Source organism: Onychomys torridus, chromosome 21, assembly GCF_903995425.1.
Source record: "Onychomys torridus chromosome 21, mOncTor1.1, whole genome shotgun sequence".
Lineage (NCBI taxonomy): Eukaryota > Metazoa > Chordata > Mammalia > Rodentia > Cricetidae > Onychomys > Onychomys torridus.
Window position 1 is genome coordinate 34,041,005 of NC_050463.1, and position 15,930 is coordinate 34,056,934.

At 51.1% G+C, this 15,930-nt stretch overlaps 1 protein-coding gene across 1 annotated transcript; it reads left to right on the forward strand.

Moving 5' to 3' along the window:
• Window positions 1–1,094: 1,094 nt before the first annotated feature.
• On the forward strand, window positions 1,095–15,033 carry Adgrf3 (adhesion G protein-coupled receptor F3). The gene is made up of 14 exons (XM_036171330.1): window positions 1,095–1,184; window positions 2,461–2,521; window positions 2,883–3,023; window positions 3,450–3,629; window positions 4,760–4,969; window positions 6,709–6,918; window positions 7,848–7,991; window positions 8,179–8,375; window positions 8,830–9,009; window positions 11,073–12,455; window positions 12,995–13,036; window positions 13,119–13,187; window positions 13,639–13,694; window positions 14,958–15,033. Exons 1-14 carry the CDS (start codon window positions 1,095–1,097, stop codon window positions 14,980–14,982), a joined length of 2,988 nt encoding a protein of 995 aa, XP_036027223.1. The 3' UTR covers window positions 14,983–15,033.
• Window positions 15,034–15,930: the final 897 nt, after the last annotated feature.

The following is a 15,930-nucleotide window of genomic DNA, read 5'->3' on the forward strand; positions in this document are numbered from 1 at the left end:
TCCTCACCACTGAGCCGTCTCCCCAGCCCCAAATGTTTTAATTTTTTTGTCAACAGCCTTTAATTGCAGCACCAGGAGGCAGATGCACGTAGATATCTGTGAGTCGGAAACCGGTATGGTCTGTGAGTTCAAGGACAGCCTGGTCCATATAGTGAGGTCCAGGACAGCCAGAGCTAGCTACATAGTAAGACTGTATCTCAAAAAGATTTTGGCCTTCTGGCTCTCCGGCCTCTCAGGATGCCCTCTTATAACACCCCATGCCCTGCCATATTCGAAAGCCGGTCCAAAGATGCACTCCCTCAGTCTTGGACTTCCCAGGACCCAGAACAGTGGGCTGTATAGATTTCTGTTTGCTACGAATTACCCAGCCTGAAGTATTCTGACGCACCAGCACAGGGGACCGAGGCAGGGTCTTTGATGGAACAGGAGTTGGTTCTCTCTTTCTATCATGTGGGTTCCAGGGACCAATTCAGGGTGTTGAGCTTGGCAGCAAGCACCTTTACCCTGAGCCATCTCACTGTGCTCCCCTCTCCCCCATTTTCCAGACAGGGTTTCTCCGTGTAGCCCTGGCTGTCTTGGTACTCATTCTGTAGACCAGGCTGGCCTCAAACTCACAGAGATCCACCTGCCTCTGCCTTCCAACTGCTGGAATTAAAGGCATGCGCCACCACTGCCCATCACTGCCCCCTTTTATCTTCTTTTCTAACCTTGGCTTTTGGATCAATGATCCAGCTTCCAGGAGGAATTCCAAAACGATCTAAGTGTCCTAGCCCCCATGGACCAATGCCTGAACCTGGCTCCATGACCCACTGTTTCTTGTGACCTGGCATCTGTATTCCCTCCTCCTTGGTCTAGAGCCCAGGGGAATCCAGGCACGCTCCTCTCACAGAGCCATGTGGGGTCCAGGGGGCCCCAGTGACTGGAAACATATTTGACTGAATCGCAGGCTGTGGCAATTGCTCTGTCAATTCAGCCTGGATCTTTCTACCCTTTCCTCTCCTTCCTTCTGTGCCAGCCCTGCCAGCTCTGGGGGGGGGGGGGGAATTTGCATCATGGGACAGCTGGAGGGTTTTTAGGGACTGCTCCATCAAGCCATGGCCTCTCTAGCTCTCTCCCAGCTGCTCCTGGCCATGACTCTTCTCCGGCTGGAGTTGGAGTCAACATTTGTCCCCACAGTCCAGTCAGTAAGTACTTGGATGAGGACCCCAGGGACATCTGCAGAGGCCACAACCAGAGCCTCAGATTGGGAGGGCCCTCAAGGTGTGGGATGAGAGGACAGGTGGAGGGAAGGAACCAGCTTGCAAGACCCCCTGAGAAGCCAGTCTTCCTGCCCAGGGTGAGGGACACTCCCATGTCTTCATCTGAGACCCTCCAAAGTCCCGTGGCACCTGTTGCACTTTGGACAAAGGCTCTTCTGGCCAGACTGGCAATTTATAATGAAGAGAAAAGAAAACCTTTGCAGGCTGGAAGCTTATTGGCATAGAGGACGGGAGAAAGTCTGGGAGGCAGTGGTAGAGCCTGGGCTTGTATTCTATAATCTGTTTCCCCCCAGGAAGGTATGGATATCATTCTTTACTTACCTACATCAATTCTCAGATCTAAATTCCTATCTGTAGCTTTCTGAGTCTTATCTATACCTGATCCTTATTTACATCTGTTTATGTTATATCCATATCTATGGATCTACCAAGTTTTCTTTACTTTCTTGGTTTTTTTTTTTTTGTATGTGTGTGTGTGTGTGTGTGTGTGTGTGTGTGTGTGTGTGTGTGTGTGTGTGTTTTGTTGCCTAGGCTGGTCTTGAACTCTTAAGCTTAGGGGATGCCTCATTATCTTAAGTACTGGGATTTCAGGCATGAGCCACCATACCTGGTCTCCTTCTGGTTTTATTATTTATATTTTGGGAGTGGTTGTTGTTGGTTTTTTTTTTTTTTTTGAGATAAAAGTTCACTCTGTAGCCCAAGCTGGTCTGGAACACACTATGTAGCCCAGGCTGATCTTGAACTTGCTACAAGTCCTGCTTCAGCCTCCTGGGTGCTGGGATTGCAAATGTGTGCTGCCATCTGGTTTAGAGACGCATTGGGCACATGAGATTTTGAGAGGAAAGAGTGGGTTAATTCACAGGCCCCTTGCCTCCCTGTCGGAGCTCTGGACCCAGCCATTTCAATTAGCCTAGAGGCCCAGGGACAGGTAAATTCAGGAAGGAGCTAAGCAAAGCATGTTGACTCCCAGGGTGTGCCTGGTTCCTGGTTTCAGATGGGACTGCTGGTCTTGTCAGGGTCCCTGGGATTGTGTCTTTGCCCCCATCTTCTGAAGGCCTTTTCTCCCTCCAGACGTTTACAGTTGGCCTCTAGCCTAAAAAAGCTTCTAAGAGACTAAGTCATAGCAGCAGAGCCAGGCTGTCCCTGGGGGGCCCTCGGGACCAGCCTGTCCCCAGATCTCTCTCCTCTTGTCTCTTTCCAGGAACTCAAACCGTCAGCAGGGAATTCTGGGCAGCAACTGAACCAGAACAATGGAGTAGGGGGTGAGTGGAGGGACTGGTGGGGAGTGCGGGTAAGGAAGAGGAAAGGAAGAAACAGGAGGGGGCACAGCGAGGTGGGCAGAGAGGGGGCAGGCTCTGGTGGGGGGAAGACAGGTCCTACACCAGCTCTTTAGGTGGGAGGCCTGGGGACACATGTGCACCTTTGCGATGATGACATAGACCAGAATGCACCTCTGCTAAAGCAGGAGTTACAGCTGTCCTGCATCCTGTGTGTACCTAGGCAGGCTCTGGGAAACGACATCTGCTTGTGTCCCCAGAAACGTCCAGCTGAGTATGTAAAGGCAAAAGGGGGCCTCACTTGGGGCCTCACTGCCTCTTCCCTGCTGCCCCTTTGTGTCTATAGAATTAGCACTGGTCTCCAGCTACGTCCAGCTGGAATTTCCAAACAGGACCCTACCACAGCAACTCCCTGAGAACTTGACTCTTCCAGCTGCCTGGACATCCCTTCGCCCAAGAATGCTTATTGCTCTTGGCCTTACAACAGGTAACAGTTAGATGGTAGAGGGGCTCCGTGGGAACAGTACACAGACTCCCAGCTCGCTAGCTAACCAGCCTGCCTAAGATGCAGCCAGCTCTCCCTATTTCCCCGAGGGTTGCAGCTGGATTAATTCTTCTCCCTGGCCCAGTTCCTTCCTCATCTCCTTTCCTGACAGACCCCTCCCCGCTTCCTGTTCATGCCTCAGTGTTCTAACTTGAGCAGAGGGTACAAGGGGCAGGCAGAGTGTGGGGGAACTTCGCCGGGGTGTCCTTGTCCAGCATGGTCTGCTGCTCTGAGTCCTGGTTGCAAAGGAAGTCCCCTTGGATGGATGGCTGGGTGGGACTGATCTCTAGGGACTTGGAGACCTCCCAGGAGTCAGTCACTGGCTGGTCCCACGGCCTCACTTTCTCAGCCTGTCTGCCTCCGTCACAGAGTGTCGAGACAAACATGATGGGATTCAGTTCTGCTTTTGCCGCCCTGGCTACCTGTGGAACGCTGCGCTTTGCTCCCTATATCCGACCTGCCACAGCGACGTCAGATCGGAGAGCGATCTCTGTAGATGCCTCAGTTTCCACGGTCCTGTTTCTGGCTACTGCCAGTTGCTGCCACCTGGTAAGGAGAGTTGGGAACTTGGGAACTAGTATCTCCAAGTTGTTCTGGGTTGTTGGGGTTTTTTGTTTGTGCTTTTTCTTTGGACCTATGTTTCTGGCAGCTGGTCCAAGCCCAGCTACTCCTCTGACTGGGCAAAAAAAGAAAGGAAGGAAGGGAGGGAGGGAGGGAGGAAGGAAGGAAGGAAGGAAGGAAGGAAGGAAGGCAGGCAGGCAGGCCAGTTGTTACACCAAGACACTAGACCTGAGCTTGGGACTTGAAAAATGAGACTAAAGAAAGTAGCTCTGGGCTGGGCAGCAGTGGCGCACGCCTTTAATCCCAGCACTCAGGAGGTAGAGCCAGGTGGATCTCTGTGAGTTCGAGGCCAGCCTGGTCTACAGAGTGAGTTCCAGGACAGCCAGGGCTGTTACACAGAGAAACCCTATCTTGGGGGGGAAAAGTGTGGTGATATATTGTGTACCCCAATAAAGTTTACCTGGGGATCAGAGGACAGAGCCAGCCACTAAATTAGATATACAGGCCAGGCAGTGGTGACACATAACTTTAATCCTATCACTCGGGAGGCAGAGATTCATATAGATTTCTGTGAGTTCAAGGCCACACTGGGCTACATGAGAGAAACAGAACCAGGCAGTGGTGGTGCACACCTTTAATCCAGGAAGTAATATGGCAGGACACAGAAAGGTATATAAAGCATGAGGAAACAGGAACTCGCTCTCTTGAGGTTGAGGATTTCGTAGAGGTAAGCTAGTGGCTGGCTGTTCTGCTTCTCTGGCATTTCAGCTTTCACCCTGATATCTGGCTCTGGGTTTTTTTTTCTTTTTTTATTATAAGACCTTTTTAAATTCATATTACAAGAAGGAAAAGAAAAAGAAAGCAGCTCTGAAGACATATGGTGGGTGGGGCTTGCCCGAAGCAGCTTCAGCAGCCCCAAATCTCTGGAAAATGAAAAGTTATGAGCCAGAGAGCTTGGCATTTTAGTTCTCAGCGGGAGGGTCCGCTAGGCCGAGGTGGAGCAGTCACCCTGGCATGGCCAGGAAGGAAGATGTACAGGGAGGGATGTGGAGAGGCAGGCTTCAGGAGATGAAGAAGAGGAATTGCTAGCCAAGACCCTGTCTCTTACTTCCCCGCAGTTCCTGCAAACCTAACCCTGGACTCCCAGCTGCCTAGCGACACCCTGAACCTCATTCTCAAGACAGCGGAGGCCACCAACCTGAAGTGGTACTTGCAGCATCCAGACAACCACAAACGCATCTACCTACGGCCAGGGACAAATGTGTTCCAGATGTCCACTCAGGGCCAGTCTGGCCTTCACATCGCCAGCTTATCCCGTTACTGGACAGGTAGCCCTCAACTGTCTCTCCTCTCCTTTCTGCCCACAGGTTTTTTGAGACAGAGTCTCACTCTGTAGCCCAGACTGTAACCTCAACCTCACAGCAACCCTCCTGCCTCGGCCTCCTGAGAGCTGAGGTTACAGGCATGTGCCACCCACTTCTTTCTCTGCTTCTCTTCACCTCTCCCTTGAGCACCTCCTTCCTCTTTCTTCCTCTTCTTCCCGCTCACCTCTTCTGAACCTTTTTTCCATCTTTCCATTTGCTGAGGAAGCAAAGGCAGAGAGACTCTCATAGTGCGGAAACATTCTGTACAACAGCTAACTGTTTGCATTGTAGTCTGGGGTTTCTAAGACCTTTTCTCAGCTTTACATACACCCAGTGTTGTCCTGATATACAAAGAGATAAAAACATAAACAAAAAAAGGGGGTGATGGGATAATGATGTCACTTGCTTCTTGGAAATGCTGTGCTGCAGGCACTGTACTCTGTGGGGGCTGGCCACCCAGCTCCCAAATAAATACATAGAGACTTATTACTTATGAATGCCCGGCCTTAGCTTGGCTTGTTTCTAGCCAGCTTTTCTAACTTAAATTATCCCATTTCTCTTTAACTTTGTTTTGCCTCTGGGCTTTTTACCTTTCTTCATTCTGTCTGTCTTTCTTCCCTTCTTACTCGTGGCTGGGTGGCTGGGTGGCTGGGTGGCTGGGTGGCTGGGTGGCTGGGTGGCTGGCCCCTGGCATCCTCCTCTCCTTTTTCTTTTTCTTGCTTGCTCCTCCTCTTCTCTCAAGCCTAGATTTCTCCTCCTATGTATTCTCTCTGCCTGCCAGGCCTACCTCGTTCTCTCTCCTGCCTCACTATTGACTGTTCAGCCCTTTATTAATAAGACCAATCACGTGTTTTGGACAGGCACAGTAACACAGCTTCACAGAGTTAAACAAATGCAACATAAGGGCCGAAGAGATGGCTCAGGGGTTAGGAGCACTGGCGGCTCTTCCAGAGGACCGGACTTCAATTCCCAGTATCCACATGGTGGCTCACAACCATCTACAGTGGGATCTGATGCCCTCTTCTGGCATAAAGGTGTATATGCAGAAAGGCATACATGCAGACAGAGCACTCATACATTAAATAAATAAATAAATTTTTAAAATCTTGCTAAAGATTCATAATCTGAGGGGAAGTTAAAAACTGAGACCACTCAGTTCCAGCTGAGAAAAGACTGGTGCTTGTCTAGAGCAGCGGTTCTCTGCCTTCCTAACGCTGCGACCCTCTAATATGGTTCCTCATGTTATGGTGACCCCTCCAACCATAAAATTATTTTCGGCGCTACTTCATCACTGAAATTTTGTCACGAATCATAATGTAAATCTCTGTGTTTTCTGATGGTCTTAGGTGACCCCTGTGAAAAGAGTCATTCAATTCCCAGAGGGGTCGTGACCCATAGGTTGAGAATCACTGCTGTAGATACTAACTGACAGGGTAGCAGTGTGGGGACTCACCTGGGAGTTCATCAGCGCTGGCCAAGATGGACAGGCCAAGAGCCTTGTCTTGTAGATCTCTTTCTCCTCGGGAAGGGAATATTCTCCCAAAGGGCTGTCCCAGGACCTTCTGGCTGGGAGTAAGCTCCCGGTGCTGAGCAGAGGAGGGAGAGATGGAGCTCCTGGGCTGTGACTTAGGAAGAAGAGGTGGAGAGCTGGCTTGCAGGCAGACCTGGGCGAGCCACCAGGTAGAGTGGGTATATCTCTGCAGGTACGTATATGAGCATCTTTGAGGCCCAGGGATTCAGGTGGAGGCTGCATCGGGTGGTGCAGGTGCCCTTGAAGAAGGAAGAAGTGGTTCAACTCCCAGACAAGCTGTCCGTCTCCTGCGCTGCCTCCACTGGCTTCCAGCTGAGCTGCTGCATACCGCACACAAAATTGAACTACACTGCTCTCTGGAGTCCCAGGGAGGGCAGCCAAGGTAGGAGACCGTCTAAGATGAACGACATGACCGGTCCCTCTGGGCAGCACAGGGTAAAGTTTAGGATAGGAGTTGGTGTCCACAGTATTTTCTCTCCATCAGAGCAATCACTGTTCTGTGGATAAGAACCCTTCCATCACACGCTCCCATTTCACTCTTGCAGTAAACTCCGTGAGGTTAGTTTAATAGTATCCTGTTTTTGAAAAAAGGAGGAAACTGGGGTGCTAGAGAGATGGCTCAGTGGGTAAAAGCACACCACTGCTTTTTCAGAGGTCCCGAGTTCGATTCCCAGCAACCACATGGTGGTTCACAATGATCTGTAATGGGATCTGGTGCCCTCTGCTGGTGTGCATGAAGACAGAGCACTCATATACATAAGATACATGAATAAATAAATCTTTTTAAAAGGGGGGGGGCACACTGGGGCTAGAGAGATGGCTTAGCAGCTAAAAGCACTTGCGGCTCTTCCAGAGGACCCGAGATCAGTTCCCAGTGCCCGTACCAGGTGGCTCACCACAAGTAACCCCAGCTCCAGCAGATTTTAAGCCCCACTTCTGGACTCTGTGGGCACTGATGCTCATGCACATATCCACACAAAGATATATATATATATATATATATATATATATATATATATATATATATATATATATATATATATATATATGTATGTATGTATTATTCAAACTAAAATGAATCTTTTTAGCAAGAGTAACTATTTTAAACTATGTTGAAACCGAGTCCCAGCGCTAGAGACCCAATAGGGCACACCTCAGCGAAACCCAAATTCTGTACAGAGTAGTTGGATGCTGGCATAACACCATTCAGCTCTTTCTCACAGCTTTGTCCTCCAAGACCACTCTGAAGTGGCGTTTCAGGACCTGCTTCCACCAGTGATGGTTCATTCTTCCCGTCTTCCCTTCCCTCAGCCTCCTTGTATAACACATCAGATTCCCAGTGCCTGGTGCTGACTGTTCAGCGCTGCCCAGCAGCTGATACCACATATACGTGTACCCTCCACAGTCCGAACCTGCTTCCTCTCGTGGCTCCTGTCTCCATCACCATCATCCAGGGTATGTGGGCCTTGGGTCCCGTCGGCTGACCTCTAAGTGGCTTGTCCTTGGAACACAGGGTCTCTTCTTTGTTGTTCCTTGTCTTGGGCCACTAAGTCAGGTATAGAGGCCTGTGTAGGTTCTGGTCAAAACCAAGGCTCTGGCTACACTGTGGCTGCTGAGGCCTCACTGATTGATCCTTGTTCAGATGGAGACACTACCTGCCCTGAGGACTTCTCAGTGGTTGCCTGGAATGTCACCAAGGCTGGCTTCGTGGCACAGGCCCCGTGTCCTGTGAATAAGAGGGGCGTGGTGAAGAGGCTCTGTGGGTCTGATGGCATCTGGGGGCCCATCCAGAACAGCTGCACAGAGGCAAAGATTCTAAGCTTGTGTCTTGAAGCCCAGGTAAAGCTGCTACCTCCATGACTGTCCCAATAAACCACACCTACCTGCCCACCCTGGCCCACCTAACTGCCTGCCTGCCTGCCCACCTACGTGCCTACCTGCCTTCCCTCCCTCCCTCCCTCCCTCCATGCCTCTCCTTCTCCTTCTCTTAGAATTCAGTTTCAGGAAACTTGGCTGATGTCGGCTTACCTGTTATTCAGCCTCTCTCTTATCTGGACCCCTTGCAGACCTAGGAAGAAGGAGTGGGTCCTCCAGGGACTGGGGTGGGTGGGTGATTGTCTCAAACAGTCCCACCAATTAATGTCTGTCCTCTTCACGTCTGCATCACCGGCTCCTTCTACCTGCCCATTCCTTCTTCTCCGAGGGCTCTGGAGCAGAGGGATGAGGAGCTGACTGAGTTGGGGGAAGATGTGGCTCCTCCCTGGAAAGGATTTCCCACTGTCTTTTCTGTCAGCTGCTGCTGGAAGGCCAGGGAACACCGGATGAGGAGGTGCCACGTATCCTGAAAGAGCTGCAAGAGCAGGTGGGGGTGGCCAGCACCCCCTCTGACTTACGAGAAATGCTGCACACTGTGACCTTCCTGGCCAATGTGGTAGCAGAGACAAGAACAGAGCTTACAGACAGTGCCCTGAAGGTGAGGTGGTTGTTGTTTGTTTCTGCTCTTTTGGGGGCCCATCACTCAGCTCCCATATAAATCACACACGGAAGTTTATTCTTAGTTATGAATGCTCAGCCTTAGCTTGGCTTGTTTCTAGCCAGCTTTTCTTAACTTAAAATGATCCCATCTATCTTTGGCTTCAGGGCTTTTGCCTTTCTCTATTCCTGTATACCTTTTCTTTCCTTACTCTGTGTCTGGCTGTGAGGCTATGAGGCTGTGTGGCTGTGTGGCTGTGTGGCTGTGAGGCTTGGTGGCTGTGTGGCTGTGAGGCTGTGTGGCTGTGTGGCTGTGTGGCTGTGAGGCTGTGTGGCTGTGAGGCTGGGTGGCTGTGTGGCTGTGAGGCTGGGTGGCTGTGTGGCTGTGAGGCTGGGTGGCTGTGAGGCTTGGTGGCTGTGTGGCTGTGTGGCTGTGAGGCTTGGTGGCTGTGTGGCTGTGAGGCTGTGTGGCTGTGTGGCTGTGAGGCTGTGTGGCTGTGAGGCTGTGTGGCTGTGTGGCTGTGAGGCTGTGTGGCTGTGAGGCTGTGTGGCTGTGAGGCTGTGTGGCTGTGAGGCTGGGTGGCTGTGTGGCTGTGAGGCTGTGTGGCTGTGAGGCTGTGAGGCTGTGTGGCTGTGAGGCTGTGTGGCTGTGAGGCTGTGAGGCTGTGTGGCTGTGTGGCTGTGTGGCTGTGAGGCTGTGTGGCTGTGAGGCTGTGTGGCTGTGAGGCTGTGTGGCTGTGAGGCTGGGTGGCTGTGAGGCTGTGTGGCTGTGAGGCTGTGTGGCTGTGAGGCTGGGTGGCTGTGAGGCTGTGTGGCTGTGAGGCTGTGTGGCTATGAGGCTGGGTGGCTGTGTGGCTGTGAGGCTGTGAGGCTGTGTGGCTGTGTGGCTGTGAGGCTGTGAGACTGTGAGGCTATGTGGCTGTGAGGCTGGGTGGCTGGAGCCTGAAACCCTCCTTCTTCCCTCATTCCTTCTCCCGCCTCTTCCAGATTTTTCCTTCTATGTATTCTCTCTGCCTGCCAGCCCCATCTATCCTTTCTTCTACCTCGCCATTGGCCATTCAGCTCTTTATTAGACCATCAGGTGTTTAGACAGGCTCAGTAACACAGCTTCACAGAGTTAAGCAAATGCAACATAAACAAAAGTAACACACCTTAAAATAATATTCTACAACACAAGATCTCGGAGTCACACTGGGAGCCGACTGGGGGCTGGGGGCGGCTCCTTTATCCCTTGCTCTTCTGGTATCATGTAGGTAGCCTAACAGGGAACTTTTTGGAGTCCAGGTGTTGGCTCTTGCTTCTGTTCTTAAAGACCTGGACTCCAAAGCCGTGGAGAGTAAAGAAAGCCTGATATTGGAAGGCAGGGAAGGATGGGGAGGCATGAGTTTCAGAGACATGCACGGGCACACAGCATGGGAACATCACATACACACGCCATACATGATAACCCAGTAGCCACAAAGACACTCAGGCACCTTTGGTATTGCCAGACAACCAGGTGGCGGTAGCACACGCCTTTAATCCCAGCACTTGGGAGGCAGAGGCAAGCAGATCTCTGGGAGATGGAGACCAACTTGGTGTACAGAGTGAGTTCCAGGACAGTCAAGGCTACACAGAGAAACCCAGTCTCAAGATACCACGCACCCTTCCTGCCGCCCACTAAACTGCAGGGATGGCCACATAGACCTCCTGTGGCTCTCAGCTTCAAATTAGTATCCTCCCTTGCCACTGGCCACCATTCCTAGCTTTACACAACTGAACAGGTTATGGAGTTGAAGGAGGGATCTTTGTAGGACTTGGGAGGTTCCAAGGGATGCAAGTGGGAGAAGATGCATTAGGCAAAGGATCTGGGTGTGATTTGGAGACCGTGAACCCGAGAGGCCCCAGTAGCTGCTGACAGTGACCCCTTCCTCTGCTCTAGATGGTCTCCTCACAGACCCGTCTTCCTGTAACCTTCTTCTCTCCAGCCTGGGGTCTTGCCATGGAGGGACGGGGTGGGGTCTATAGGTGCGAGGGCCCCTGGAGACTGGCAAATCACATGCCTCTTACTGTTGGTCACTCCAGGATCTCCTGACAACCACAGACAAGATCCTAGATGGGAACATCAGCTCTCTGTGGACTCTGGCCCAGGCCCAGGAGCCCTCGATGGGCTCAGATTTCCTGGCGGCTGTGGAGACCCTGGTCCACAGCTTGGACCCACAGCAGCATCCTTTTTTCTTCAGCTCATCTAATGTGTTCCTGCAGAGCCAGCTCCTCCGACACACCTCTCCTTCTGGCTACCAAATGTCCTTCTCTGCCTGGCCCCTCCTGCAGGCACGGATTCCATGGCATTCACTGGCCCCACTGGTCCATAACGGAACTAATGTCAGCATTACTAGCCTAGTACTGCAGAAACTGGACCACCGTCTGCCCTCAAACTATATACAAGGGCTGTGGAACACGCCGTATACCACTCCTGGGCTGATCCTGGTGGTCTCCATCACAGCAGACGGCCAGGCCTTCACAAAGGCAGAGCTTCTCATAGACTTTGAAGACATGAATGGAACCCGGCACTGTGTCTTCTGGAACCACAGTCTCCACCAGGGTCAGGGGGCGTGGTCAGATAAAGGGTGCCAGGTACACGAGGCCAACGCGAGCACCGCCACTCAATGCCTTTGCCGGCATCTCACTGCCTTTTCCATCCTCATGTCCCAACACACCGTCCCGGAAAACCCTACCCTGGACCTGCTGAGCCAAGTGGGTGTTGGGGCTTCCATCTTGGCACTGCTCGTGTGCCTGGTCATTTACAGGCTGGTGTGGGGAGTGGTGGTTCGGAACAAAGTCGCCTTCTTCCGCCACGTGGCCCTGTACAACATGGTGATCTGCCTGCTGGTGGCAGACACATGCTTCCTGGGAAGCCCGTTGGTTCCTTCAGGGCACCACAGCCTTTTCTGCCTAGTCACCGCTTTCCTGTGTCACTTTTTCTACCTGGCCACTTTTTTCTGGATGCTGGCACAGGCCCTGGTGCTGGCTCACCAGCTGCTCTTTGTTTTCCATCAGCTGTCCAAGTACTTGGTCCTCTCCCTGATGGTGATCCTGGGCTACCTGTGCCCACTGGGGCTTGCAGGTGTCACCCTGGGCCTCTACTTGCCCCCGAGGAAATACCTGTGGGAGGGGAAATGCTTGCTGAGTGGAGACGGAGTCATGCTGCACACCTTCAGCGAGCCAGTGCTGGCCATCGTCACTGTAAATGCACTGGTCCTGGTCATAGTTGTGCTGAAGCTCCTGAGACGGTCCCCGTCAGAGGGACCCCCCTCGGAGAAGCGCCACGCTCTTGTGGGGGTGTTTAAGGCCCTGCTTATTCTCACGCCCATCTTCGGCCTCACCTGGGGCCTGGGTGTGGCCGTTATATTTGATCCAGACTCTCTCGTCTCTCAGTACGCCTTCACCATTCTCAACAGCTTCCAGGTAAGCGGCAAGGGTGGGTGGGTGCCATATGATGGTCTAAGTCGCTGCCAATCACCGGGCCCCAAGAATTTTAGAAGGGGATTGAATCTAGATCGCATTCCTTCACTGCCTTGCTGGATAACTCTGGGCAAACTATATAACCTCTCTGCACTCTGGTTTTCTTATGGTTGTGTCAAAGCCGAGAATCTTAACCCGATCTTAAGAAAGGCCAGCCAGATGGCTCAGCAGGTAAAGGTGCCTGCTGCCAAGCCTGACAATCTGAGTTTGATCCCTGGGCCCTAGATGGTGGAAGGAGAGAACCGAACCCCTCACATTGCCCTCCGACCTCCACGTACACACTGTAGCATGCAGACAGCACATGCATGCACACGTGCACACACAATACCACAGGATGCCGACGGGGGGCAGAAGCTGAGGAGGTGACTTGGGATATGGATCAGAAAAAGGGGCTGAGAATAGCAGGTGGGGAGAGGAAGCAAGAAGTGAGCCTCCCCCACCCACCCCCACACTAACCAGCTTCCCAACCCCCCTCTCCTCAGGGTGTCTTCATCTTAGTGTTTGGCTGCCTCACAGACAAGAAGGTGAGTACCCAGTCAGCTCCCCGCACTCCTGACCCAGAGGCCTAAATTCCATCAACACAAGTGGTGTTTACCATCCCTTCAGGTACTGGAGGCCTTGCGCAAACGCTTCCGCTTCCGGGGCACCCAGTCCTCCAGCTGTGCCCTCTCCCTGGTGAGTTGCTCCGAGCCTCAGCTGTCTGCAGGAATTGGCCAGCCATTCTCCAGCCCTCCCCGGGGAGAGATGGGCCCAGCTAGGAGAGGAGAGTTAGCACGTCTTTCTACAGCAAGCCGCTTTCAGGCTTAATTTCTCCAGCTATGGAAGGGAGTGAGGAGGGGGGGGGGGTGGGGGTGGGCAGACCAGCCTGCATAGTCAGAATGGTATTTTGGCGTTCCGATGACCACCTCAATGCCTGGTGACACTCCTTTCCACAGTCTCCCACATCTAATACTCTGCTCCATGTTAACCATGGAGGGAAAAGAGAGCGGGGGCACACGGGATCTATGTAGCTGATACCAAAGTTCCCGGAAGGGCTGTTGAGAATGTCAGAATGGTTACACCCTCTTCACAGGTGGGTAGGCTCTAATAAAGATCACCCCAACTGGGCCTCTCTACTTCTCCCTAGGCCACAAATGAAACCCACACCTCCGGACACAGCAAAGAAAGAAGTGAGCATGCCAGGTGAGGGGCAGCTTTCTCGCGAGCAGAGTGTGTAATGGAGGTGAAAGAGGCTGTAGAGGGGGGCCTCCAGGCCAAGTCTCCCCCACCCCCCCCTGATGCTGTAGGGTTAGATCCAGAACCTGGACACCTGAGCCTGATGCCCCAGATCTTAAGTTTTCATTTTGAGAAAGGGTCTGGCTAAGTTACCAAGGCTGGCCTTGAACTCACTCTAATCCATAGGATGTGAACTTGTGATCTCCCTGCCTCAGCCTCCCAGGTGCTTGGATAACAGGCATGTGAAATCATACCTAGCTCTGGCCACTTTCTTGGCAAGCAACTCCCCAGCCAAGCCTTACCCCAGCGGGTGTGGCCATCCCTGAGTGAGCGGCCATGCAGAGACAAAGCATCAATAAACTAGGATCATCCCAGAGATTCCTCTTTCCAGGATACCAACTTTTAAATTATCTGGAAAAAGCCTCGTCTCAGCCAGGTGTGGCGTGTATGGCTGTAAGCAGGAGAAGGGAGAGTTCAAGTCCAACCTAGGCTACATAGTGAGAGTCTGTCCAAACAACGAAACTCTATCTAGACCTGTATCTATATCACATTGTGTGTGTGTGTGTGTGTGTGAGTGTGTGTGTGTGTGAGTGTGTGTGTGTGTGTGTGTGTGTGTGTGTTAAACTAACCAACCGATCCTGCCTTAAATGACTTGCCCTTGTGGGTCTGGAGAAGAGAGCCATTTGCACAAGTAAGGGAAAGTATCCTGTCCCCTAGCCCCAAGCTTCAGGGTGACCCTTTCTAACAGGAAAGGAGCCATTCCAGGGTGAACCACATGTGAGCTCATGTTCCTGTTGAGGGAGGTGAGGGTGTGTGCTGGAATCCACCGCATGAGTCCCAAGCCATATTCTGAGCACTCTCTCTGCTCTTTGCTCAGGAAAGGCAGATTTCCGTTTCCATCCATTGTAGGCATTCCTCCTGCAGCTCAGCTGTCCAGAGCCCCTGAAGCATGCAAGCAGGATGCATGAAAAGAAGTAGCTAAGGCTACCTAGGGACCCGAGGAAAAGGCCTGCCTTTGCTGGAAAAACAAAACAAAAACAAAAACAAACAAAAAAACAAAAAAAAAAAAAAGAAAAAACACAAACAGATGCCAATGTTCTAAAGAACTACAAGAAAAACAGTTTTCATCAATGGTGTATATGGTACTCAATCAACAGCACATGTTACAAAGCAAGGAAAATGTCTTTAATGTCACTACTGACTGATTTCTTTGCTGTTTCTTCTTGGTAGTTATGAAGAAAGGATGGCTGATTGACAGGAGGAACCTGCGATCTTCTGGACATTGAAGATGAAGGGCAGAATTCAGTTTCTTTGGGGACAGTATTTAGTTACAAAGTCCTTACTAATATAACTGCTTTAAAAATACATCAAAAGAGGTCATTTACTAACCTATGAAATGGCACATACATGAAAAAAAATCTGGAGTGATTGTGAATTTACCTGTTAAAGCAGATGATTGAAAATTAAGCAACAATGAACCTTTTGACAGTGCTCTCTTAACAGAGAGGAAATAAAAATACATTTGTTTAGGCTGACAAGGAAGGAATCTGACTATTTTGTATTACTAACTATAAAAAGTTTTACTATTGTAAAAGGTAATGTCAGACTTTGGGAAGTGCTTTACAATAAATTTCTAAGTTTACATTTACTTATATAACCATAATAAAAAGCTAACAACACATGGACCTGTGTGTTTCATAGAGAATATGAGCAGTCAGTTTCCTCAAGATCAGGTCCTAAAATGTCTCTGAAGTAGCCATAAGTTTTACCGATCTTTACATCTTGCTTTCGCAACATATACAATGTTCTGTAACAGCCAGGTGTGGTAGTGCAAATTCTTAATCCCAGTACTGGAAAGGCAGAGGCAGGCAGATCTCTGAATTCAAGGCTAGCCTGGTCTACAGAGTGAGTTCCAGGAGAGCCAGGGTTACACGAGAGAACCTGTCTCAAAAAAGCCAAACCAACCAAACCAACCAAACAAAAACCAATGTCCTGCAATCTTTCTTTCCTTGTTCTTTTCTCATTTTTCTATGTTTCTGGGTGCTTTGCCTGCATGTCTGTCTACGCACCACAGTCATGAAGTGCCGAAGAGGCCAGAAGAAGGTGTCAGCTCCTCTGGAGTTACCCACGGTTGTGAGCCATCAAGAGAGGGCTGGGAATCAAACCCAGGTTCCTGGAAGAGCAGCCAGAGCTCTTAAGCAAT